Consider the following 27,909-nt stretch of genomic DNA (forward strand, 5'->3'; position numbering starts at 1 on the left):
GCACCTTTAAGAAGACATACAACTTAAAGGAGAGGTAAGCGATTCTGGAGAATGTTTCTGACAATATCACTTTTTGTCATATCAGTGAATATCTCCTCAAAATCTGCTTCCTGTCCGTACTGTGAGTGCGCTGAAAATAAAACTTGTGTTAATACACAGCCTAGGCTCTGTAAACTGGTATGTAACAATGGGAATGTAAACAAAGGGGGGTCACCTTAGCATGTAAACATGACCGTGAATCTTTTCACTAAGTTGACATTCTCCAGAATTGCTTACCCTACCTTTAAGGCTTATATTATTGTAATAACACATTGATTCAAACAGATGGGTGGTGTAAATATGAGTTGGGAAAATACTTTTCCCTATTGCTCATTTGGCCTACAGAAAAATGAAATGCTATATCCGCACACAGTTATCCCTTCTACCCAGACCTTTTTATCTTCTACTGACCCTGGACATTCTGCTTGCTCTAGCCATCAAGATTCATATTGCCTGTATGTAATTTGGTTTTCATCCTATTCTGCATACAGCAAGTTTATCAAACACGAGTGTATAAAGGGCCTTTGTTTCTGTGTGAACGTGTGCATGCCTGGTACCTGGGCGGCTGTGATAAGGAGTGCATCCTTTAGCTGCTGTTTGTTTGTATTTCCTCTTTGTTGATCTAATGGGGCCCACTCTGTAGTCCTGACAGGCCCAGCATGCATTAAAGACATTGTATTACCGTGACAGCAGCTCACCTGCTGAGGTTTACCCACAGGCATCATAAAGCTGTGCACGACTCCCGTTCTCCATCTCAATGAGCCTTTAGAAGCATGAAAATGGGGGGCTGTTGGCTCCTTTTCACCCTTGAAAAACACAGGCTGGGCCCAACGCCTCCACCCTGGGTGGATATGAGCTGCTAATGACTGTTGTAAAGTCCAGGGGGGAGGAGTGGGGAGGAGTTGTGTGTGTGTTTGTGTGTGTGTGTGTGTATGTGTGTGTGTGTGTGTGTGTGTGTGTGTGTGTGTGTGTGTGTGTGTGTGTGTGTGTGTGTGTGTGGAGGGGGGGGGGTCCTCCTACAGGAACAATTCTGTCCTGAAGTGGATTTTAATTCATTGCTATTCATTATCTTGGAGGCTTTTTGAGCCAGTGTGTCCACATTAAGACTTCCCCAAGTGTATGTTGCACACGGTTCATTTACTCAATTTAATGAGAAGAAGAATAGAGAGATATTTAGCCTACTTTTCTGCTGGGTGAGAAGGTCAGAGTGATGAAATTCAAATTCAGAGATATTAGGAGCTTATATCTCCCAGAAGCCATGTTTTTTCCCTTTCTTATTTTTAATTAAGTATAAAGATAAAAATCATATTGGAAGAAAAAAAATTGGTGAAGACATCAAAGAGCTCCTAGCACAGCATGTGGTATGGGATCATCATACGTAATAGTAAATATCCTTTATACATATACCCATGCATTTAGTACACAACACAAACCCAAATCTGTTAGTGGACAAGAGAAACCCAGATACGCCACAAGAATAATTAGTAGATAAAAGCCTTATGTCATTTTAGGTGATATAATGCCCCAGTGAGATGGCAGTAAACTTACCCTGTTCAAAGTTTGAATCTTTCCCTTCAAATATTCCAGCAAAATAGGGAACAAAATAAAGCCAGATCACTGCTCAATTACAATAGGTAGGACAGAGATGGTGTTTCTGTATCAAGACTGGAAAGTTTTTGTCTGATGTATGTTATTTTCCTTATTTGTAAAATTGGAGTAAATATATATATTTCTAGAATTCATTATTCTTAATTTTCAAACTTGTATCAGTAAACCCCTTTTTATCAGTAAAAAGTGTTTAAAGACATATTTCGATGTGATTTTCAATATGAGTTTTTCAAATACGCTTAGGCAATTATTTAGCACCTTTGTATTCATTTAAATGTATTAGTGTGTAAATTTAAATGTATATATTAGTGTTCTTCTCTTTTATGAGTGTCCTCATCTGATCTCCTGAAGTTGCATTTTGAATACAAAGTGAAATGTTTTTAAAAAGGGCTGGTGGTTGAAGTTGTAGAAAAGTCTTAAGGTAGAATTGTGATCATCAGTGGGCAGGAGAAAGAAAAATATGTTTGTTGAAATACTTACTCTTGATACTATAAGGTTGATGCTATTGGATCATCTGCATCACAATACAATGTATAATACCATGTATTATGTGAACTACAGAGTAGATTCATACTGCTACCATGCATGTTGCACTCACTGTACATGCCATGTCATTTAGCGTTTGGTAAAATATAAATCTATAAGGTGTCCTAGTTTACAGAACACACTGCTGTATGTCAAGGGATCCCACTGGGCGCAGTCCCCAGCCTGCTCCATAAACATCCAGGGGGGATACAGTTGCCACACAGTGAACCGAAGCCCCTTTTTGATTCCAGATCTCCATCCACAGGTGACTTTCTTTGTTCTCCATTGACTTACTGTCCAAGAAGCTGGATGAGGACCTCCTCCCATACCACACAACAAGAAGGAAAGCCAGCACTTAGTGAAAGTCCCTGAACAAACACATCCATATATCTCCAGCAGGGGTTTTAATCTGCATAGCTCTACATCAATGGGGTAATTTGGAGCCTTTTAATTGCTCTGATAATGGTCCGGCAAAGAGCAGCACATCGACCTGCACTCAGATGCCTGTAAAAAGGGCTGCTGGCTGACGGGGTTAAGTGCATGACATATGTCTTTAAGTGTACCCCGGGTGGTACTGTATGGCTTCAGAATGAAAAGACTGACGCATAAACACGGGACAGATTTGTTGATCTTGGATGTCCAGTGCTGGTGTCAGCAGATCCCCCCCCCCCCAGACTACTTGGTGGGGGGGTGGCACAATAGTGTGAAGAAAAAGGAAGGGGGGGGGCACTCACTTAGGGCTGGCAGGGGGTAACAGATGTGGATGAAACAGCTTTGGGAGAGGAAAGCAGCAGTCTGCCTTCATAAAGCTTGATGGAGTATAGGGCCAAATGGAGAGGAACTAGTAGAGACTGGGCCAATTAAGCTGCAGCCCACCACCGGCAGTAGTTCAAACAAGGAAGACGTTAACCGGTGGGGATTTCCTGTTTCATTAATGAAACTTGTGCTGAATTACAAAGCTGTTAAAGGTGGAATAGAGAGATTCTGGAGAACACGCTTGTTACTGAAAAGGGCACACACAGTACAGACAGCTAGCAGATCATGAGGAGATATTCAGAGATTCTGACACAAAGTTATTTTGACAAAAAAATTAGATTTGCTGATTCCACCTTTAATTTGCGTTTCCTGCAAATTGTATTTGCATTGAGCAGTTCTTTCAACGAAACTCCTTTGAATTCAACAACTGCTTTCAAGCATAACAACATCCAACTAAACCCACAGAGCTTTGTTACTATTTCTTAAGGAGAAATAGGGATCCTTTTATTGTTACTTGAACTGGCTTTAAAGGTGCAGTGTGTAATATGACATCATCAAGAAAGTTCTAGAAAATTCTAGAATGCAACGCTCCCTGGGTAACCCCACCCCTTTTGGATAATAACAGAAGCTACAGTGGCCGTCAAGGACAAGAACAATTCTAAATTCTAAACAATGCACCTGATGACATTCCAACCATGACGCTTCCAACATGGCGGCACCAATGCCTTGGTCCAAGGTATGGAGAAATATGGACACATATGAGACACTTTCTAAGGGAAAGCTATTATGCACTAAATTAAACGTACTTATGGATATTATAATTATTTTCTACAAAGTCTGCTAGGAAATAAAACCCAGAATTCTACACACTGCAGGTTTAAATATAACAGTATACCTTCCCTTGGGCTTCTAAAACCTAAAATAAATACAAAGGAGCTGGTCCAAGCTGGACTAATGTGCACAGAGGACAAAAGCAATATATTACTCTTTTTATTGAGTTTCAAAATGTATCTTGTGAATATGATTTTAAATTTGCATATCTTGTTACAGTGCGTTCTAGTACAAGTGCGTGTTTACTTAAGACATAACTCTTATATATATATTAAAGAAAAGTACAGTTCTGACATGGTTCTGGAGTATTATCAATGACAGAGAAATAAAGGAAATTAAATGTCCTTAAATGTCCAACATTCCAACAGTAAAAAGCAAACCGGTGCCATACTTCTCATTTTGCTTTTAGGATTGAGTCATGGATTAACTTTCTACGATATGAAAGGAGAGAAAAATATGAGAACATCGACGTTCATAAATCATTCACAGACATTGTTTCATAATGTGAGCGTATGTCTATGACCTGTGGCACCAGTGACTCATCTTTCAGGTAGGTAGACACACACACACACACACACACACACACACGTCAGTTCAACCCAGGTTTTTTTTTGTTATTGTTTTCATACATATTGTGATATTATAGGCACAATACCTGAGGCTCACCTCCATCCACAGAGTACAAGGAAACATAAATAATAGACTTCACCACACAAGCTCGGGATGCAACAAGCAAATCAAAAAGGCACAATGTTAAAACTTAATGATAACTCAGTAGTTTGGATGTGATGATAACTCCATTGTAGCTCCTGGCAATAACTGGTTTCTGCCAGGGTGTAGACGGGAACTTAATTATTAAAAAATCCTTAGCCATGGTCTGTAAATCCTGTATATCTTCATAAAAAACAAACCCAGTAAAATAGGAGTACCACATGTTTCCATGTATTTGCATAGCCAGAAGACTTCACCTCTCTATGATAACAAAATGCAGAGTAATATAGAGGAATCAGCAGAAAATAGTACCATTAGCATTTGAGCAGGCTGGGGTTCATGAAGGGAGCGCGATTATTATCGAAGAGAATATTTCAAAAGTAACACAAAGTGTGCAAATGTCCTTGATGACACTTTTTGTCCGGAGGCACTCAAATCGGTCTATATGCGAGAAGGAAACGATGCTTCCATGACCAATGCCACAAAAAAAATTTCCATGACACAGTCTCAAGTGCTCAGACATGATTCAATTCAACCACGGCTGTCTCAGTCCTCACTGGAGCCCTCTGAGTTATCCATGTCCACGTCCTCCCATGATGCCTTGGTGCGTTGCTCCCAGCTCCGGGCCTGGGCTATGACAGCAGGAGGCATGAGCACCACGCAGGCCGCCATGCCAGACACGCGCTCCTTAAAGTCTGTCTTGTTCTCCCACTCGTCCGTGTCGGGGTCGTACACGTGAACGTATTTCATGCGGTTGCCTTTGTCGTGAGAGCGTCCTCCCAGGATGTAGATGAGGCCGTCCAACACAGCCACGCCCGGTTCTCCGTGTCCAGCCGGGAGCGGGGCCATCAAAGACCAGGAGTTGACTTCAGGCTCAAAGCACGCCACCTAGGAAAATAAACAATGGGAAAATGAAATATTCTCGATATTCTCATCTAAGAGCTTTCCAAACCTCTGTCAAAAGCCGTAACTCTGGCGCGTGCTTAATTCAGTCACAATTTTAAATACGATATTTTGTTCTCATTTAAAGTTGTAAGACAGAGAGGCGTGACAGGAGATCAAGAAGCTAGAAAAAGACTTCATTAAAGACGGAGTCAGTGATTCTGGAGAAATCACTTTATATCAATATCAGACTTATACGTAATGTGTGTGCGTTGAAAAGGAATCTGGTGTTAATACACGGCCTAGGCTCTGTAAACTGGTATTTAAGCAAAGGATATTTAAACAAAGGGGGCCCACCGTAGCTACTAACTAGCAACATGCCCATTTACAGAGCCTAGTCTGTGTATTAACACTGGATTTATTTTTCAGCGCACACAGTACAGACGGGAGATATTCACTGATTTTGACAAAAAGTAATTTTGACAACAAACATTATTCAGAATCGCTGACTCCACATTTAATGAATCCCTACGAACCTTAAAGTTTGCATAGAAAACACAAAATAAATATGAAATAACTGGTGAACTTGTGTCTTCCTATATCTGTACTCTTTTCCAGAGTAAACACTGCCTTCATTGTGCATCAATGAACACACCACTGATCACTTGCTACACTGTACCTTCAGGACATCACGCCGATAATTGCACTTGTCATTGCTTCCTCCGATCACATAAATGCGTCCATTAACAGCGGCCATGCCATGCCATGCCCGCTCCACTGGCCCCTCGGCACATTCTGTCCAATGATTGACCGCAGGGTCAAAACAGTAGGTCTCCTTGAGGTACGTCCGTCCTCTGCGCCCACATGTTATGTACATCTTCCCATCCAGCACTGCTCCGGCATGGGCAAAAACCTGAGTGATTTGAATTCAGAGTTAGGGGAATACCTGGTTTGTTCAACACACAGGTGAGTATGTAGCACCATCATGTGGATGGTAGCAGTATTACATGTTTCTTTTTTTGTTCATCTTACAACTCTATACTCTCATACCTCTCTTTTTAAGGGTGAAACAAATTCCCACTTGTTAGAGTGTGGGTCATAGCGCTCCACTGATTCCAGTTCATTGCTGTAGTCTCGTCCTCCAATGGCATAAATGTGGCCGCCCATCACACAGACACAGTGGTCAGCATGCTGCTGGTGCAGAGGCTGGATGAGGCACCAGCTGTTGTGGCGAGGGTCGTATCTAGGGGAAAGAATCCCAATAGAAAGAACTATCAACGACCAAGAATGTGAACACGCTATCTGAGCAAAACAGATCTGTTAAGTCACTCTTAATGTGGCACCTTTGAGGAATTTATTTGGATTTTGAACAGCTAGTCGAACAAAGTTATCAACGTAAGAACATTTTGACATTTGAAACTCGTGTACGAGCAATAAATAGGTCAGCAGGTTATCTTCTTGCAAATACACATGTATTATTGAATCTGAGTAGACATGAAGCAAGAGGCTAATATGTTCAGCTCTAATAAATAACAAACCAATAATCAAAAAAAGAATCAATGAAGAGAATAGGTAAAAGGTGAACTACAGTTTAACAGTAGGAATGACCTCACCTCCAGCAGCGTGTCTCTGCCCGGAACCCGCTGGTGTTCTTGTCTCCTCCGATGAGGTAAACAAAGTTGTTGAGCACAGCTATGCCCTGGTTGGACATGCGGGGCGCGTGAGCCGCAGTGAGTGTCCTCCACTCTCCCCAGCTGGAGTGGAACACCTGGAACATATTGTCACTGTCTGTGAGGGAGCTGGAGGAGAACATGCCCCCAAAGCCCAAGATACACTGGAAGGTGGAGCGGGGCTGGGTGAGAGGGGTCTGCAGGACGGGCTGCAAGATCTCCTGCTCATGGTACCGCAGGGCTGCCGACACACTGTCTTTCAGCGGACACTGCTTGAGCCTGCCGTGCAGCCGCTGCAACACTTGTCTCTCAATCAGGCAGAAACGCACAGCCTCAGTCATCTTGAGATTGTCCTTTGGGTCGGAGGAATACAAAAGTGAATTGATTGTAATTCAGGCGAGGGGAAAAAACATAGAAAAAGTGTGATACAACAATCAATAAAGCCTTATTTCCACTGAGCAGTACAGAACGGTTTGGTATAGAATGGTACCTTACATCTGGCTTGCATTTCCACTGCTGACAGTACACTCACTTGGTAGGCCGGGTATATGCAGGATACCGTTAAAAGGCTCTGGCAGCTGCAGCTACAGTACATGCTACGAACTGCATCATAGCACCAAGACAAAATGTAGCCCGCCAATGGAAATGAACATTCTAGCGACCAATCAACGGACTGCAGTGTGTAGCACCACCCTCCTGGGACGGCTTGGTACCCCCAACGAAAGATTGACCAAAATAGGTACGGCACGGCACGGTACGCTTATTTTTGGTACCCTTTCCAGCGTTGGACAATTGAGTGGCGTTCCGTACCAAACCAAACTGTACCGCTCAGTGGAAACGAGACATACAGTGTAATAGTGGGTATACTGTACATGATGAAGCTTGAAAAAAAGCAGACACACCTTGGGACTGACCTGCAAGTAGACCTGGTCAGTTTCCACCTGCTCAGGGCTGTAGTGGTAGTGAAGGGCCGCCTCGTACACCTCGTTCTCACTGTTGACCTGGAGCTCGTCACTGCTCAGCGCCCTGAATACCTCGTTTTGGGGCAGCTGTCGGTACACGTCGGTTCTGGACAAAGTCTGGATGTTCCTGAGGATGTAGGACTGGAACCTAGCATTAAGCTGTTGCAGCCCGTAGACATCGGCCAGATGGTGCACCTCTAAAATGTTGCTCTCGTCCAGCCAGGAGAAAAGGAAATCACAGCAAAAGCCGATGACGACCTCAAGCTTCAAGACACAAAAAGGACATGAATAAATCGAAAAAAAAAATGAATAAAAACAAGAACAATGAATGATGTGATCTGGCAAAAGTACCACAAAGTGCTCACCTGTAGTAGTGTGGCAGCTATCAGGACTTCCTGCACACACTCCAGGTCTAACTCAATCTCTGATGTGTAGATGTAGTCCAGTATTTTTGTCATGGCCATGTAAGATACTCCATGAATGGGGATCTCTTTTTGCTGTGTCTCCCGAAGCCCTCCGGCAAACATTCCCCTAGTGGAGGAATGTGATATATTGTTAAATGGCTTAAAGTATGTTGGGGTTTGATGATGAGGTGTATATCACCACGTCGTAGACACAATGACCCAATCTTGAATTCTGCCAGGTGCTTTTCCTGCAAATGAATGGGCTTATGTTGAGCAAAGGCATCCCCTGAAAAATAAGGAATGCACGTTCATGCTTTCAACCTAATCTTTGTTGATATACTGAGCCCTTAGTTGGTATACCCTTTCAACTGCTGGTCCAAGCGACACCCAACAGCATCCATTCAGTAAAAGCTTCTGTGTAAAGCGATTTTAGTGCCTTATCTTTAGCTACTTTTAGCATTAAAGTGGGATTATAGGGCTTCCTACTAACGGTAGGGATTAAGGTCTACCTGGATACCAACATCCTCCACTCCTGCACAGTCACTCTACAAGCCCATTAGATGTACAAAGAGATACTTTGACCCATTTTGCAGTGATGGAATGTAACTAAGGACATTTACTCAAGGATTGTAATTTGATGTTGTACTATTATATTGAATTAGCCTCACCTTTACCAGCTGCACCATTAGTGATGTTTGTTTACACATGAATGCATTACTTTTTATAACCCAATGATGATGCCGGATTATTGTCAGTATTTTTGTTTTTGATACTTTTAAGTATTTTTTTATACCACTATATCTGCACTTTTATTCAGTTTAATCATATCTTTAAAATGCAGGGCATTTCCTTTGAAATGCAAATTCAATCATTTCTAGTCTTATTTCTTAATGTAGCCTATTATGCCCCTGTAAAGCCGTGCATTTGACTTCACATCCAATACAACTATCTATATCACTCCACTTTGTCCCAAACGCTGCTGGCTGACAAAGTGTGTTCATCTGTGATTATCTAGGTCATGATGTGAAGCAAAAACTACAAAGTCAACCTTAGATGTGCAGGTCATGTGACAATGTCGATGGGCTGCAAGAGATAGCGTGCAAGAGGAGAAACTTTACTTTAATCTTGGATGCTTCTTGTTGTGACACGTTTGGTTACTGTCAGGAAACTGAGTGCTAGTCTATCTGCATATTTGTATCTTGGCTGGTATCTGGTTGAAACACACCCCACTGCGTGTGTGACACAGAGACAGAAACAACAGTAACACTTTACAATAAGGGTACATTAATGAATGGTTAGTTAATGCTTAATAAGGGTTAACTAACCATTAGCTAACTGTTAACTAATGTGTCTAGTAAGCATTTACTAATGGTGTTCATGTTAACTAAGGTATTAATTAATACATTATTTAATGTTTATAAACATCCTATATTAACCTTAGTAAATACATTAATTGAGCATGAACCAAAAGTTGATTAATATAATAATAAGCATTAATTAACTGTTAACAAATTTCATTTTTGTAACTTTACTTAATTAACCATTTATTAATGCTCTTTGTGACCCTTATTGTAAAGTTTTACCGAAACAATAGAAGTGAGCAAAGACACTGAAAGAAAAGCCCCACATGAACTACAGTGAGAGTTACCTAAAGTAGTCGCATGAGGCTGCCAGGAGTATGCGGTGAGCCTGGATTGGTCGACCCTCCACCACCAGCACCACATCAAATAGGATGCCACCCTGTCTGAGAGCCAGCAGGCCGTCCAGCAGGCTGCGGAAGTGGGCTGAACTTCTGTAGGTCTGTCGGCCCAGGCGGCCCGACGAGCCGGGGCGTCCTCTCACAGGACTCCGCTCTCTAGCCTCTGCCATGGCGGTGCACTTATGTTCTGGCTTCATCACTTTACGTTATTCTTAGTTTTCCTTTACATCGTTGTTTTAAATGAAAGGCACCCCTGTTGTCGGTACGTAGGGCCTATAGATTTGGAGGAGGAGGAATAGGCTGGGCAGCTAGCAGCTGAAGAAGGGTGGTTACGGTCTCTTGAAATGTCACTGCATTAGTCAGTGTAACATTACACATTAATCAAGTTATAAACACGATTCAAGCCTTAGCTTCATCAACAGTGTTATTTGAAGGGCGTAGAATAGTTACACACATAGGCCTACGGCCTACCAACGACCTACTACTAGCTTTCACTGCCCTGCTAAGTCGTTCGCTAATGTTAGGTTGGTTTAAACGGTGTGAAACATCAGCTGGCAGGCTATCAGCTGGCTAGCCTGTTAGCTCCTGTAACGCACGGTAAAAAAAACAAAAACAGCAATGTATCTCAAAACGAAAACAAATAACTGCACGAAAATACCTTCGTGTTCGTCAAAAACGAGCCGTTTCACAGTGACTGTTTGTTTACAATGACACCAAATCCTTTGAGAAAGCACTAGCACAGTCGCCTGCTTTTTTGACAGATCAAAAACAAGTCTGTTTACTTTTTGGTGTCGGGCACTGAGCTCGAGCATTATTGGTCGCTGCTGTCGTATGGTTCCGCCCAGATTATAATAGGAGCCAATCAGAAACGTTTGTTACGCTGCAGGCAAATTAGGTGACTCTTCGAGTTTGTCTTTTAAAATCATTTGTTTTTGTAGTGTGTAGAATTGGCCAATGTAGTCCTTTTCTTCTTTGTTAAATTTGTGATGATTTGTATTGCTCATATAAGTATTTGGTTAAACCAATGTTTAGATACTGTGACTCCTTCTATTGAACACAAGATGATGCTGTTTACTATTCAAATGCATGAAGGCCATTTCTAAAGCGTATGTGTGCAGTAACTGAATGTCATAGGGCTACATCTATTCCAGCACCAGAGATTGAAAGTTGTCCTTAGTATTAATACTATAGCTTTCTATGCGAGATTGCTCAATATTCTATTTGTATTCTTCTAGCCTTTAACATTACACCACCACTCCACTGCATTTCTCACGTAGGCTACATTAGGCCTAAACAGGCTAAGGAACACCTGAACCATCCAACCAGTCATAGTCTACTTTTACTCCAGATACCTATATAGTCCTACATTTAATTTAATAGCACACACGTTTGTTCTTAATAATATAAACTTTTCTTTTAATGGAGTACAAAATAGTATTGTTAGTTTCTTTCACTTTCTGGCACACTTAACCTATTTCAAAACACAGAAAAAAGCAGTGAATACATTTATATCAAAAGTTCATTTGAAAACAAATCCAAAAGAAAATGCCTTGAATTTAGACATTTGCGCAACACAATACAATACAATTAAATAAGAATATCATAAATGGAAGAACTCTGATATGCCTCTGATGTTCTTAAATATGCTTTATATATATGTTTTATCATTCTTGCCAACTATTTGATGTATTTATAATTTTTACCCCACCAATATTTGGTGTCCATCTGATCAAATGCTTTCCAAATTGATTTTCTACTGTCTGATGGCTGCGTGAGCTGCCAGATAGATTTTTCTAAGGTAGCCGGTCGTGATGCTCTTTTTATAGAATTGAGGCTTCCATATTGCTAAGGTGTTACAGTCTCGTTTATCTTCTGCTGAAGTTTCAATTTGCATATATCATTTCCTGACAAGAGGAGTGAAGATTTCTCCACTCACAACAACACTGTTGGAATAATCCATTACCTGATTGATTTCCCAGTGGTCTAATATACATTAGAGTGGGATGGGAAATGAACGGGGGACAGCCCTGGCTTCTTGTCTTGGGTGCAGAAACGCCTCTTTCAAATAGCAAATCATGACTTTTCTTTTTTCCCTGCCTGACACATTGGCTGCATCTTTCATGTTTTTGAAGAAATGCCCTGCCACAGCTCCTGCCAGTTTGCAGCACCCTGCGTACATACTTTGACTCCACCAAAATGATAGTTTCTTCTATATCAAATCTTTGAGAGCTACTACACCAAAAACAATTACTTGATTTATTGATTCGCAGTAAAATATCCGCAACTGTTTTATAGTTCGATACATTGTTTAAGTCATTTTTTAAACGAAAACCCTAGACATTCCCAATTTCTTTTTCCTTAAAGATAATTCCTTCCTACAATGGTCATACACTTTATTTCTTTTTTTGCAATTATACTGACAGGCATACTATGGTACACTGTTGGAATATTATGGTACGATTTTATTTTCTAATAAAAGGTGTCAAACCTTCTAAACAGTGAATATAACACACAGTTTCACACTTCACTTTTTATAGTCTAACATGAATTTTAAATAATTTTCGCACATGACTTGCTAATCAGGGTGACATTATCACAGGTACATAATACATTATAAAGTTCATAGTGCTTTGTTAGTGCGCTTGTTGTTTTGACGTCAAGCCAACGTCAAAGACTGAAAGCATGTTTTTTTCTTTTCTGGACCTTGCCGGAGGTCAGAGATAGCCTGGCTTTGCCATCATTGAGAGTAAAGCATTCCAGTACATTATCAGCGAACCGTCTCCTCTCATAAGGAAAAGGCTGTACAGCCGGCGGGCTGCAGGCTAGCGGAAGAAATGACAAATAAATGAAAACAAATTGGACTGCATTTATAAAATTAACTGTCAGACTATTCTACTAACAGGCTTAACAAATGAATGTTGACTTTAGCAGTTACAAAGACACAACATATTCTGACCTTGAGCTTTTATGAGCATGTGGGTCACGCAAATCCTGCAGCTGTTAAGATGCTTAACCTTCAATCAAATAATAAAGGAGACCATCTCATTGTGAAGGTTACTGGCCATTCTGTGAGGAGGGTTGGTGGGCAGCACAAGGGGGTGTATGTAGGAGAGTTGGTGGGCAGCACAGGGGGGTGTATGTGTGCTGTGGGCACAATGGCCTCTAACAAGGGATAGTGGAGAAGGTTGCTGGGAAAAAGCCACTCCAAGCCATTTCCACTGGAAGACCAGAGGACAATACAACTGATTAGTTTGGGACAGCCGTGCTCCAGTGGTACCATTCACTCTGGCTGCAACCCCAATCTAAGTTGGTTTCCATGCCAACTATCTGCCATCTTTGGTGTGATACAGAGGATTTGACTAAATAAACTGACCGTGAATTTTAATCGCACACTTATGCTTATCATATAATAGATGACATCTCAATGGCCAGCCTTTGAATGAACCATATTTCCATGAAGTAAATTATACGTTTTTAACTGTATTGTCGGAAGATGGAAGTTCATGTCAACATTCACAATTGGACAGTTCATAAAAGAATGGGAGCAGCAGTGTGAAATGCCTTGTGTCAACTGTTTTATACACACTGGCTGCCCTGTGAATCATACGTTGAATGGATGGTTGTAAAGTGGCAGAGGTGCGGCCCTGGCAGTTGCAATTTTTTTGCTGGGGCTGCTGTGTGATTCTGAGGCGAGCAATCAATTTTCCTCTGCACCAAAATTCTGTAACACAACAACTTCCCTCACTTGTGCTTGATGAAGCCTGCCAGCAGTCTTAATATGGCAGCCACAGCGTGATACAGAATTCCCCTCAAATGATGAACAGCGGGGGGGACATTTACACTGCCACAGGATTTTGACGGCTCTGCCTCAGTGTATTTTATTGTGATGATGAATCATTTTTTGAGAAATTACAGTAGCACACAACAGAGTAAGGTTTTGAAAAAATAATTAAATGCAGTTTTAGTCTGTTATGAGTATGGAATAGGGTTAATTATGATTGCATGAGAAAATGTTTGACCACAATGCCGCTTCCCAAGCAAACTGAAGTGTCGTTTTATTTTATTCTCTGGGTTTGTCTCTCACCGAGGTCATCGGTGTTGAAAGAGGCTGAGAGATTTCCCTGCCTCGCTAGGGACTTGGAGAAAACAAAGCAATGTTCCTGAAATATTTAAGCATCTCAACAGTATGCGCTTCTCTACAGGAGTCATACTGTACAGAAGCGCTGATGTACAGAAGAAAAACATTTGCCCCCATTTGAACAAGTTTGGTTGTCGTAACACATGCATTCTTGTAATTTCTCAAAAAATAATTGCACAACAATTTTATGGGTTCATGTAGAGGGCTGTTGCTTATTTCCAATATTGTCCACATGTGGCAGGAAACTGGAATTTCCCAATGGAAAATGTTATTCAAGACAACATGTGGAGACTTGATAGCAACAGATAGCTCTGCTGGACTTTGCTTTGACAGCTGCTCTCCAAGGAGATGTTGTGTCTGTGTCATGACTCATGTACACACTGCCAATGGAATATCAACCGATGATGGGAAAATAGGAGTTATGTTGTCTCTGTTCATGACATCAAATGATAAATTGACATTGTGTTTAGCAAAGCATGTTCAGTTTGCATTTTTATCTGTGAGATTTCATGAGAATCCAGAAAAAAACGTATAGCCATGTATACTGTAGTAACCTTGGTAACTGCATCCTCTTCACCACTTATTAGGCCAAGGAGAATGGGACCAATATCGGAGCAAACTATTAATTGTGGTAAACCTAAACAGGGGCAGAGAACCTCAGTGGGTGGTTAGTCATATATCTTCCATGTGTCAGTGGCTCTGGACTCGTATTGAACACAGGCTTCTTGGGATCGATGGTCGCTCCATCACCTCATGCTGCCTCTGAATTCAGTTTGCACCTCTTGTGATTGGGATGAGGGCTATTTTGGGGTGAGACAACCACCGTTTTCATTCGATGTGACAACAACATTGGTGTAAATCTCTCTGAGTCATATGCAGATACAGAGGGATGCTGAGGGAAAAGGCAGCGAAAAACAAATTGTGAAAGAAATGTGATTGGGGCTGACTGTAATTCCTATATGTGGCTTTATAAAGCAGGGTGGACATGCACATCATTAATATGAATTAAAGGGGGAGGGTCAGTAGCAGGTCTAATGCACACTGGATTGATTCTATCTTTCGGTCCTCTAATTCAATTGTATTTTAATAAACTCTAATTTTAGGCTCCTGTACAGTATTTTCTTCTATCTCTCTCTCCCTCTCTCTTTTTGCCCTACTTCAAATCAATTTAGTCCATTACACTAAATGTAATTCTTGCTGAATCACGTACACCAGCTTTGTTTCATTTCATTCTTGGCAGACTGGATGGCCCAATACTAGAAGAACACCAAGTTTTCATTTCTGAAGTGTTTTGTAAACATATTAGCAATGAATGTGGTGCAATTTGGTGTCAATACTGGGTTTAAGAATATAGTTTGACATTAGGGTATATAGAGGCTTATTTGCTGTCTTGCCAAGATTTAGAAAGATGAAAAGATTAATACACCCGTATGTCTGTAAGGTAAATATGAAGCTAGCATCCAGTTACTCTAGCTAAGCATAAAAACCTGGGAAGCAGCTAGTCTGGTTATGAACTAAAGTTATGCAATCCACCTACCAGCACCTCTAAAGTGCACTACCTAACATATCTTGTCTCTTTGTCAGATTGTGTTACCTTCGGACTGTTTATTGTAAGCTTAGCAAACATCAGCAACAGACATAAATGAAAGTGGTATCAATCTCCTCATCCAACTGTCATATTATCTCCCTTTAAGAAGATGTCACAAACATGTTGGCACACAGTTGCCTATTTCGCGACATACCCAGCAGCTATAGTGAAAGAAAAGCATTTACTTTGAATCAAGTCAACCACAAGTCCAAGTCCATATATAAATCTCCCTTCAGCTGCCTTGGTAGTCTTCACCAAAGTAATTCCTGAGGGCAATATCTTTCTCTCATGTGGCTACATGATATTCATTTACTAGTATCTAACTTTGTCAGTAAGAAACTTCTGTAAAGTTAAGGGGAACTGCCAAGTTGGGTGATTATGTTATGTGTGTTTGTCACTATGTGCAACTCATCCAGCCACTTTATATAACCAACTATTAACTTGCTTACTACTTACAGTGGATGATAATAAGACTACCCAAAGAACACTCACTATGTTGAAAACTATTAACTTTTACAGTATATGAATTGCGTTTTTCTTAAATACTCACAGGTGCTCCCAAAAGTCACAGTGTCGGATGTGATCTGTGGAAAGCAATGGGGGTTGTTTGTCATCGGCGAGTACCTGAGGCACCATGGCATTTGTTCTTGGCTGGGGTTATTTAAAGCCCCTGGGGATTTATAGGACCGTGTTGCAGTGGCGGTGTCAAGGATCACCTCAGCTTGGTTCTTGTAAAGGGCTGTAATACTGCGGGGAAGATTGTCCTTCGCTCAATGAGTAGTTCGCTGAATACAAGGCATATGGATTTAGGGTTGTAATGAGACATGGAGAAAATAAGAAGCCACATGATCAATATGGTTTCTGTGTTTGATATTGAATGACGAATCAGACGTCTGCCGTATTCAGATTTGGTGTGGTTAGCTGTTAGATTTTCACACTTTGAAAATCCAAGGGAAAATCGTCTTCTTTCTTTCTTTCTTTCTTTCTTTCTTTCTTTCTTTCTTTCTTTCTTTCTTTCTTTCTTTCTTTCTTTCTTTCTTTCTTTCTTTCTTTCTTTCTTTCTTTCTTTCTTTCTTTCTTTCTTTCTTTCTTTCTTTCTTTCTCTATAGCATGGAGCGTCATACACAATCTCATTAATAATGCCAAACACAATTCATATTACATGCCTACAACACACATCACATGGAAATCATAAATCATACATACACTCACAGTCACAGCACAGTAAAACTGGTCAACAACACCCATTCATTGTACAAATAGACTCCTGCACATCATCAGTATGTTCTGTATATTGGTGAGTAAGTTAAATATGTGCCGCTTTTTAAATATTAGTTGCACTCTGCTTCATTTAACATGCACATGCCTGAATGCATAAGGATCGTTAGCTACCTGACATACAGGTATATGTATGTGAATTAATATGTGACTACTAGCACTATAAAGTTGTGGCACATATTACATCCCTGTGGCTTCAAGGTTAGGGTTTGCTGCGGACTGGAGCAGAGGCAAAGTAAGGGTGTATTCACACATGGAAAGTCCGTTAGTTCACTTGCTTTGGTCCAGACCAAATAGAATTTGGATTTTTTTGTTTGGTGTGGTCCACTTTCATATTGCCCCTTTTGCAAGTGAACCAGCATTACGAAGCAAAACCACACGTGATCTAAGGTCATTCATTCATTGGACAGACATTCTGGGGTGGAGAGAAGCAGGAAGAACGAAGTAAAAACTGCGAATTTATCATTGATATAATATGGAGTTAAAAATAATACAAATGCCTACATCTAGCCTATAAATAAAGAAGAAAAAAATCTAATTATTGTTGTTTCATATGTTTATAATATGTAGCCCTATGACAATGCCACGTTATGTGGCTTCTAGCCTACGATGTGAAACATCATTTTTACTGTATTTTTGCTGCTGGACGCGCGACTCGCGTGAAGAATAGGCTCAAACTGAAACACAGCTGATTAAGCTGTGTATCAGCTGGGTGTCAGTTCGGCGCAGTTCAGCTCCAAACTGACACGGGGACAGTATTGACGGTCCTGTTGGGAAGAACAATAAAAACACACACTTCATGCAAAGCGCAGCGTGAACCTGTTGGCACTGTAGGCTACGGGAGACGCTCCTCTCCATCTGATCGCTGATCCGCACGCATCATTATCAAATGTAATATTTTCGCTCGGGGCTCCCGGTCAAACCACAACTAATCTTCCTAACAATGGCGACAACAACACTTTCCCATAATGTGAAGCTGATGGCGATTTATTAAAAAAGAAAAGAAAGAAAAGGCACAGTGCTTCCTGCAATTGGGTCGGATCGAGTCCGGCCAAATTCACACCACAAACGAACTGCAGCAGAGTGCGTTTTGAAGCGCATCGAGACTACCTCTTCAGCTGGGTCTCGGAGCGTTTGTTTGGTCCGCCCCCGAGTGCGATTGCTGTATTCACACCTGTCTGAAAGATGCGCACCGAAGGTGGAAGTGCACCGGAGTTCGTTTCAACCGAACTAAACACAGCATGTGTGAATACACCCTAATACCTACCTTACCAAACAGACCGTGACCTCATTTTATAGTACCACGTGAAATTTACACACACACATGGGGCAGGCCTATGTTATATTGTAATTGACCTTACTGCTGACCGTTAAGAACTAGGGTTGCAAAGGGGTCTAAAATATTCGATACATTTCTGGAAACCTTCCATGGGAAGTTAGGCTGGGGAATTTTGGGAATATTCAAAATTGGTAATTATGGGAATTACCTTGGGGGCAATTTAAAAGAACCAACCATATCCAAACATAAATAAACATACAGTGAATACATTTTGTTTTGTCATAGACATCCATGCAAAAGAATAGGCCTATTAAAAAAACACTACATTTCAACAGATTTATTTCTATTTAAAACTTTATCAAGTTTTAATTATTTTATTGAACAATCAATTATTTCATTGAACAATAAAAACATGAAAGTTTAGTAAAATATTACTCATCCCCCCAAAGAGATCTAAAATGTGGACTCAATAGTCCAGGGTTTTAGAAATCATCTGTGCATGTGATGGAGTAACGCACAGTGCATGTAGGGGGTGTGGCCTCAATACCCCTGCAGTAAGCAGTATGCTACATGCATGTGATTGAGGAATAGCATAGAAATACTCAAGTGTCCTTGCATGTAATCTGGTTTCATATTATGCTAAAAGATATTATCCACAACTATATTTAAAATCAATGTTAAAGCTGGGGTGGAGGATTTGGGGAGAAAATGGCAGTTGGGATAGAGATTTGAATCCAAATACCTCAACCTCTCAACTTGTTCTCTTTGGTCCCTCCCCTATGGTCCCTCCCTGACATGCTCTACACCAACAAAGTCCTGCCAAAGTGAATGGACAGTCCCAACAGCCAATAAGAACAGAGAATCGGAGCCTCGCTCTGATTGGTCAAAATGTACAGCTCATGTTAATTTTGACCAATCAGAAATCACATACCCCAGCTTTAAGTGCCAACCTTTAATTAAGTAAATTCACAGTTTATTCCCATTTATTCCCATAATTCCCGTTAATTCCCATACAATTCCGTTAATTCCCATGTAAAGTTTCCAACTTTGAAAATTCCCGGGATTTTTGCAATCCTAGGAACTCAAGAAAACAAAACAAAATTTGGAGCTAGATCAGGGGAACAATTCCTTGTTAATGGGGAATGGTATGATATTGATTTACACTGTCTGAGACACAACAACTATTCACAGTTTCCCAACAAGAACCACTTAAAAATGCCTTACATAACGTGTGTCTCTCACTGAATCCAAATATGGACACAAGTTTGAATCAATTTACATTATGAATTGTGTAAATGGACACAGGGTATGAGTCTAAACAGTTGATAGAGTGTTCCGAATAAAAATAAGTGATCAAAGAGTAATCAAATATTTCATGTGACAGCAAGATAATATTTTATAAATAATGTTTGGGACATGTTATCTGTTCCTGTTCTGCCTTGTCAAGTAGAAACGAAAAGAAACTCATCTGCTTTCTGTTGGTACGTACTTTGTGAAATAACCTTTTTAGAAACCATGTCCATCTGCGGTATAGGCTATACTTCCGTTCCGTTCCAGATTGCACAAGCTTCTCTGAATGTCCTCGAGCCCAACAACTTGTCACTAATCAATCACAAGTCAACTGGCGGACACACTGTCAAAATAAAAAAACAAACAAAAACAAATCCTTAGTTCGCACAAATGGGTCACGGCCATTCCAAGCATCAATACTTTGAACTGTTGCTCATTTGAGGTCAAGTCCATAGGTCTACCTTCAAGCTGCTTTTCTTGGAAACATGCGTGCAATATAGAAATGTCTTGAGTAACTGGACACCCATGTATGTACACCCACAGAGCTGTTGTTGGTGTCTGCAATTCTTTTAAGTGGTCTGCCTCACAGACAAACAGCTATTACTGTTCCCTCATACAGCATCCACTTGAAACAGGAGTGTGTGGGGACAGCGTGAAGAACAAGCAAGAGAGGTGCAAAAATACGGTTTAAAATAGTCAGAGGTGTTATCTGCGACGAGGACTCTCAGCCTGATGATATTTCAGTTTGCATAGGCTACTGCAGATGCAGAGAACAGATCACATCACCTGTGTGGTCGAGACAGGCAATGAGCCGAAGGCAATTAATCAATGACAATATATGAGATAAATCATACATTGATGTTGCTAATGATCTCTACAACACATAGAGAAGCCTGTTTATGGCCCTGCTAAACACATGCACATTTCCAGTGCAGGTATATCCATCTTAAATTCTTGCAGCAGAAAAAGATTTTAGATTTTGGATTATTCATGCATCATAAACATTATTCATGCATCATAAACACAAGATGATGTGTGTCCTTTGTAATTGACACTGTGCTCATGTAGAGCTTTGAATCCACAGACTCTCACATGATGTGAAAACTTAGCAAATCTGCCAATCTAAATTTCTGAAAAGCATCATTATTTTATCCTAAACTTCAGTCCACATTAGGCTTGATTTGTACAGTATGTGCAAAGAAGAACACAATAGTATAGGCTGCTATATTCCACAGGCTGTTTATAGACATGGACATAAGAAGGATTGCACTACAATCATATCAAATATCAGCATCATCTTGCAGTGATATATTACAGCAATCTCTCTCTGGGGATATATGAAACTTGGCTCATTATGTGAAGGTCCCTTTACAAGAGACTAAACGAATCATCTGTTGTCACTAATAGATTCGGTCCAAACAGATCATGTGTACAAACACACATTAATACTCAAATAACTAAATTTTCCCCATTGGCTCCTGTGCAGTGCGGGCGCGTGTCTGCGCGTGCGCGTCACTTTTAGTTCGTGCCCCCGTGCGAGTCACGGAGAATTTATGTAACATGTCTCCAACCACATCCCAGTCTGAGTCTGAGACACAAGGTCGCTTTAAGAGATATCTCAGCTCCTATCAGTGGTCCTGGCAGGACACCTCCTACATTCTCTTCGACAAAAAAATAAATAAAAAAAAACTCAGTGGTGTCTCACCTGATGCTGAACGGCGCGCGGAATCCAAGAGGGAAGATTTTCTTATTACGGTAAGAAACAATGGTTCATTTAATTGACGGATAATTAGAATGCGGTGTTTCGTGCAAGAATATAGTATTTTTTTGGCGGGGAGTTAACTGAAAGTAAGATATGATTATGCGCCTAAATGGTCTGTTGTCGTTGTTGTTTAATTTCTTTCTTTTTTTATTGATTCATCAATCACAACGTGCTACGACAAAGCTTTGATGATATGGATCATTTCTTCTAATATCTCTTTACAGGTTCTCAATGTGCCTATAGTGAGTTTTCATAGTCGTATCGCACGCGCTAGTATTTTCAGTTTTATGTGCTGTCTGTCAGGCTATATTGCTTTATTTGAAGAGACTTAAGGTCCATTTAAAATACATAGCCCACAACACACATATGTTATGTTATATGTTATCACATTATGTCTACAAGTAAGTTAAAAGAAGAAAACGCAATTATACCAATGTTTCCATAAAGGTGACTGGTATCGTACCAGTCACCTATACTGACACAAGGATTTGACAGCAGCATAATAATAATAATTATTATTATATAAGAATCATATAGCCTACGTAGCATATATTTCTGAAGGGGATTTATAGTTTGTCTGCTAACTTGCCACTGGCCAGACTGTCGGTACAAGTGTTGTTTAGCGGTTGTTCAGCAGGTGTTAAAGTGGAAATGTGTGATGCATCTCCCCCGCAGGCAGGAGAGCAGTGTGAGCGCAGGCGGAGGGTATACGGAGGAGTCTCCTCCAACTGTCCACAGCTGAGACAAGTCCGGCTCAGCGAGTAGACAGACAGACAGAGAGACAGACAGAGCTGCAGACACCGACGGTAAGACACACATACTGCAAACACTGTCACACTTTTTATCCTTTCATTGTGTTTTTTTTTCATCTTCCGGTGTGTATGCCTATAATCATTTTTGCATGTGCGAATCCAGACTTGTGGCTGACTATCTTTTTAATTGGACATCCCCATTTTGAGACAAATTGTCATGTGCCATAATTTATTTGTCTTGGTCTTCTGCTGGGGCTTTACAGTTCCTCATACACTGCATTTTCTGCAGGTTATCCCTATGTGTGGAATCTACAGATACTCTGTAATAATATCTCTCATGTCATTTATTAATAAGTAATTTCCTCAATAAATTCCTTGGACTGACAACGCATCATTTGAATTGTCCAAAGTCTGCCATCAATACTACTAATAATCAGAGAGGCTGCAGCATGGGTGGTATTACTGTAGGCTACTTCGTTCCAGCTACAAGTGTCTGCTTTGGTTATGAATACTCTTGGCTTTGTTTGTAATCACCCCCCACGAAGCAGCAAATTAAAATGGGGCCATTTCTGCTTGTAATTGGAGACCCATAAGGAATGAATGTGCTACCTGTAAAAAAATGTCAACATTTAAAAGACCTCAATTAAAAATGATAAATCCTTTGAATCCTGTAGATTTGATTCTGTCAGCATAGCTGTGCAAAACTAATTTCCGGGGAACTGAGCCGTCGGCAAAACATCTAATTTAATGAGGAGATTCTCTGGCTCACAAAAATGTGTGCATGCACACATCGACACACTCTATTAAGATGTTCTTTGTTGTGTAACAAAATGGAATTGCTGTTTTGTTTTTCCAGTACATTAATTTGTTGGAGATGGTAAGGGGGCTGCGTGCGTGCTATAGGATGCATCAAGCTATTGTTGTGCTATTGCTCAGTGACACTGAGAGGCGTCTGTTTCTTTATGGACAGAAACAAAATCAATGTTTCGCATTTGAAAGGGAAGAAAACAGTGGGAGGGAATGATTGTCCCCGAAGGAGCAGTCTTTATCACAGTTATTGTGATGGAAATTTCAATCAGTATGCCATCATAGCATTGCTCTGGATCTGGTCGGTTTTCTTGATGATATGCCATCATCGCATAATTTTATTTTATTGCCATTCCTCAAGGAGATAGAAAAATATGCGATCTTCCATCAGCCCCATGATGTCTGCAAACCAAAATGAATTATTCCCTTCCTTAATGATATCAGTGTTTGTAGGATTGAATCCACTGCCTTTGTGTACTGTGTGGAACTGGACCACTAAATACATTTTAAGCACCAAAAATACACTTGTAGATTAACGTCCAGGGACACTATAATTTAAATACCTCCCCTGCAGCAAGAGAATCAGCTTCTGCCGCATATTCTCATTCATAAGAAGTAACGCACTAATGCTGAAATGAGCTTTTTCAGGAGGTGAGGGTACATTTATTTCCTTGCTGCATTTTCTTATGCAAGCTACAATTCAATTTGAGTCAATCTCAAGAATTCATAACTTCACAAATAAACTTTTCGGGACAGGAAATGTGTTTCCCGGGTTACCCAAGGTTACTCACTTCTTTTTCTTTTGTTTTCTTTTCAGGCAGCCAGTGAAGACTGCTGTGAAGAGCACCAAAAGATTAAGTGGGAGAAAAAAAATGCAAATATTATTCATGAAGTAATTACACCAGGTGTGACACCCAAATTAGTTCAATTAGCCCCCCCAGCCTTTGAAGCCAGCATGGAGCTGCAGCAGCACAGCACCAATCACAACCATGCCATGAGGAAAGAGATACCTTGGGACTTCACGGAGGACTGCTCGCTCTCGGTGAGCGGCAGCACTTTTCTCATCATCGCCTACAGTGCGCTCATGGCGGTGGGTCTCATCGGGAACTCTTGCCTGGTGTTTGTCATCACACGGCACAAGGAGATGCGCAACGTCACCAATGTCTTCATCGTCAACCTGTCCTGTTCTGACATCCTCATGTGCATCGTGTGCCTGCCTGTCACCATTATCTACACACTGATGGACCGCTGGATCCTAGGAGAAGCCCTCTGCAAGCTCACGCCCTTCATCCAGTGCATATCTGTCACCGTCTCCATCTTCTCCCTGGTCCTCATCGCCATGGAGCGTTACCAGCTCATTGTCCACCCCACAGGATGGAAGCCCATGGTGGGCCAGTCCTACGTGGCCGTGGTCGTCACCTGGATCGTGGCCTGTCTCATCTCGGTGCCTTTCCTCTCGTACAGCGTGCTCACCTCGCCTTTCCAGAACCTGAGCATCCCCTTCCCGGTGGGCGAACACCTGGTCTGCATGGAGCGCTGGCCGTCGGTTGAGGAGCGGCAGGCTTACACCACCTCCCTGTTGGTGTTCCAGTACCTCCTCCCTCTGGCCCTCGTCATGGTCTGCTACCTGCACGTCTACCTGCGCCTCAGGAGGAGGAAGGACATGGTGGAGCGCGGCAGGAGCACCACGCAGAAGAAGAACAAGGGTTCCACCAGGATCAACGCCATGCTGGTCTCTATAGTGGTGGCGTTTGCCCTCAGCTGGCTCCCTCTCAACGTCTTCAACACGGTGTTTGACTGGAACCACGAGGCCATCCCGTCCTGTGGCCACGATGTCATCTTCTCCTTCTGCCACCTCACAGCCATGGCCTCCACCTGCGTCAACCCCATCATTTACGGTTTCCTCAACAGCAACTTCCAGAAGCAGCTGAAGGCCAGCCTGGTGCGCTGTCGCTGTTGGGGGGTGGCGGAGAGGTACGAGACTGTCCCGCTCTCCACCGTCAGCACCGAGGTCACCAAGGGCTCCATCTTGAGCAATGGCTCCAACAGCTTCAATACTTAAGATTCAAGACTGTTTTAAGCCAAAGAAGAAGAAAAAAGTAACTACCAGGGGCCTCTAGTTGTGTCATCACTTGACGCTTTTCCCTGCTTTGTTGCGTCCCAAAAGTAGGGTTGACATTTTACAAAAGTTATAAAACCTCACAATTGCAGTCCCAGTGGGAGCCAACTGAAGACACTTAACCAGCATATGGCACAGTGCCCTGGATTCAAAACAAGTTCACATAAAAGAGGAAGTAGATAACAAAATGCTGGTACAAAGGTTGGACAAGTTAAAGTATCGTAGGACAATAGAAGGCACTTTACATGAGCACTTTTGCCACTGTAGTCTGTATAGTCCATCCCCCCCCCCATGTGCTGTTCGCACATACGAATGAAGAGACAGCGTTTAATATGGTATGCATCGGCCAATTCCAAAGCTCTGGGATAAATGAAGACCAGCGGTTTAGTGTTTGCTTTTCACACATTTTTACCTGCTATAAACGTGAGCAGTGGAACCACCAAAGGACAAAAGGGTTAGGGCACTGCAAATGTTTTATTAAATGTTGCTGTTTATTTTGATAGTATTGAAGAAAATTCTAAGGGATTGTGAACTGTGATGTGTTAATGATCGACAGAGGAGTTTATGACACAGAACTGAAAAGGAGAACGTTCCAGCATTTATTCAGACGATTTTACTGCATCATCTTAATGCTTTTCTTATTACCTAAAATCACCACAAACGATGTAATGATCTCTTACAGAGTACCTTAGTAACAGATTTGTACATTTCATGCTGTCTGCCAAGGTCTGCGCTCTAGTGTAGTGTAGTGTATGTGTGTGTGTGTGTGTGTGTGTGTGGGATGCGTTTTATTACGTATATAATGTGCCATACAATAACCATATATCAAGTGCCATAAAACAAAATAAAAGTGGCAGTAAAGGTCTTTGTATGAGCAGAGTTCTTCTGCTTTTTTTATAACATTACTGAATACATGTATGGCCTGTAAAATATGGGACCCAGTTATAGTTTATGGAATTAAGACCCCTGTATAGCATAGCAAATATCATATCTCCTAGGAAACCTGTTGTTAGTCACTTCTCTTTGTTGTATTAAACTGAATTAAAACATTTACTAGTATCTTTAATGATAACGTCTATGTTATAATATTTTATGTTGATGCGTTGCAATCTTGAATGGTCAATTATTTTATTGTTGTAATGTGTTAATGGCTGCCTTAGTTTCTGAGTGTATCCTATATGATACACCTTTGGCGGTCGGGTCATTTATCCACACAAGTCTCCGCTTTACAATAGATAAATGGTGGGTCCCAAGTGTTCTGTTCAGTGTCCCAATGACACCGGATTGCACCATTTCCACTTTAAGACACTATGTGTGGATCACAGTGCTGCGTTGTTTATACAGAGTCAGTCAACACTCTGTACATGGGGGGGGGGGGGAGTCCAATTTTGAAATCGTTGTTTCTCTCTTAGAGGTTAAATTCAGTGTGCTGCAATAGTGTGCATTATTCACTGGCACGTCTGAGATCAAAACACATTATAGATGTGCCCGTAGTTTTGAATAAATCAGTGATTTGTTTGGTGCCTTAGATGTTAAGCAGCATGGGGAGGGAGAACACTGTTATACTATTCAAACCACAGTGTCTGTTATCTGTCTCAAAGAAAGCTAGATCAACCAAGATTAATGAGGAGGGTATACGCTTGTTGCTTTCCCGGGAATTTTAGCTTGAGGTCAAGTGTAAAATGTTTCTACACTGAGATTTGACTGCGTCAACGCCTCGCACAACCTGCCAAACAGCTTTTTCTTCAAGAGCACTTTGGCCCTTAGGAGGGCCTTGTCCACATAATTGACTGCCTGCTTCCGCTGACTTGTCCTGACCTTTACAGCCCCATCCGTCCAATCTCTTCCCCTGTATTTCCTTCCTGGTCCCCTGTCTTTTCATCACTGAATAAAGTAGCAGTGTTCATTTTGTTTGGAACAAAAGACCCGAGATGCTGATGTACTCCAGACACTCGACAATGAGTGGAACTTAAACGATACACTTTAAAATTGTTATCCAAGTTAACCATTAAGGGGCCATGCACAGGCACGTTGCTATGCCATGAAATGTGGCTCAGCTGAAAACAAACACTTAATGAGGACTCAGGGGCCAGACTCCACTTCTAGCAAGATCTTGGCTCTCTGCATTTTTCATTTAGAGAGATGCTCGTATGTGCGATCTCTCCAGATAACAGGAACGGCATGAACTACATAGTTAGCCAGTGTTCCCCAAGCTGTTTCTTTGAGCACTCTTCATTCCCATCGTTTCCTCCTGCCTTGCTCCCATATTACAAATGGTAGAGAGCAGCTTCCAGTGAATTCCTGCTTCTTTGTAGAAGAAAGTTCTCCCTGGATGTGTGAATCCTTCTCCCCAGACAATGCGATGCAAAGATAAAGAGGCTTCAAAACGATAAAAAAAACTTTATAATAAAATGTGTATCTGCAGGGTTCAGCCCAGAGGATTGCAAAAAAGTTACATAAGGTGTCAAAATACAGATATAGCCTGGTACATAATGAAAGTCTTATATGTACTGATAAATGAGGAAGTCACATTCCCCTGTGCCCCTTTGATCCCTTGTGAGAAGAAACTTCTCTTTCTGTTTTGGCAGATGAAAAGGTCAGAGGGAGTGAGTCTTCTGCCTCTGGACTCTTATTCGTGACATTATACTTACTTAAATCTGTAGGACACATTGAAACGGACAGGTAGCTCATGTAAGGGTCAAACACGAAGATCAGCTGATGGGATCTTTACTTGTTCTCTGGTCTTGCTAATGGATTTCCCTAATAGAGTTGCCTTGAATGTGAGTCAGATATGCGAGGGAGGTTTTAT

At 41.3% G+C, this 27,909-nt stretch overlaps 2 protein-coding genes across 3 annotated transcripts; one reads left to right on the forward strand and one right to left on the reverse strand.

Moving 5' to 3' along the window:
* Positions 1 to 3,944: 3,944 nt before the first annotated feature.
* On the reverse strand, positions 3,945 to 10,837 carry klhl22 (kelch-like family member 22). 2 transcript variants are annotated; one of them, XM_080041712.1, is made up of 7 exons: positions 10,037 to 10,837; positions 8,350 to 8,515; positions 7,937 to 8,248; positions 6,966 to 7,375; positions 6,403 to 6,595; positions 6,032 to 6,265; positions 3,945 to 5,358 (listed from the first exon to the last, which is right to left on the reverse strand). In XM_080041712.1, exons 1-7 carry the CDS (start codon positions 10,282 to 10,284, stop codon positions 5,017 to 5,019), a joined length of 1,905 nt encoding a protein of 634 aa, XP_079897838.1. In that variant the 5' UTR covers positions 10,285 to 10,837; the 3' UTR covers positions 3,945 to 5,016. The 2 variants fall into 2 exon arrangements, with proteins under 2 accessions (XP_079897838.1, XP_079897837.1); XM_080041711.1 differs by having other exon boundaries at positions 7,925 to 8,248.
* Positions 10,838 to 23,936: 13,099 nt separating this feature from the next.
* Positions 23,937 to 25,043, forward strand: npy8br (neuropeptide Y receptor Y8b; the record flags this gene model as incomplete). The annotated part of the gene is made up of 1 exon (XM_080040261.1): positions 23,937 to 25,043. The coding sequence occupies one exon, from the start codon at positions 23,937 to 23,939 to the stop codon at positions 25,041 to 25,043; it is 1,107 nt and encodes a 368-aa protein (XP_079896387.1).
* Between the last annotated feature and the right edge of the window lie 2,866 nt (positions 25,044 to 27,909).

This window comes from Ammodytes marinus (genome assembly GCF_949987685.1).
Source record: "Ammodytes marinus genome assembly, chromosome: 2".
Taxonomy (NCBI): Eukaryota; Metazoa; Chordata; class Actinopteri; order Uranoscopiformes; family Ammodytidae; genus Ammodytes; species Ammodytes marinus.

Coding starts and splice junctions, on each gene's coding strand:
- klhl22 (XM_080041711.1), bottom strand. CDS start 10,284: ATGAAGCCAGAACATAAGTGCACCGCCATGGCAGAGGCTAGAGAGCGG. Junction 7,376..7,924: donor ACTTGCAGGTCAGTCCCAAG/GTGTGTCTGCTT, acceptor TCCGACCCAAAG/GACAATCTCAAGATGACTGA. Junction 5,359..6,031: donor ATCGGCGTGATGTCCTGAAG/GTACAGTGTAGC, acceptor TTATTTTCCTAG/GTGGCGTGCTTTGAGCCTGA.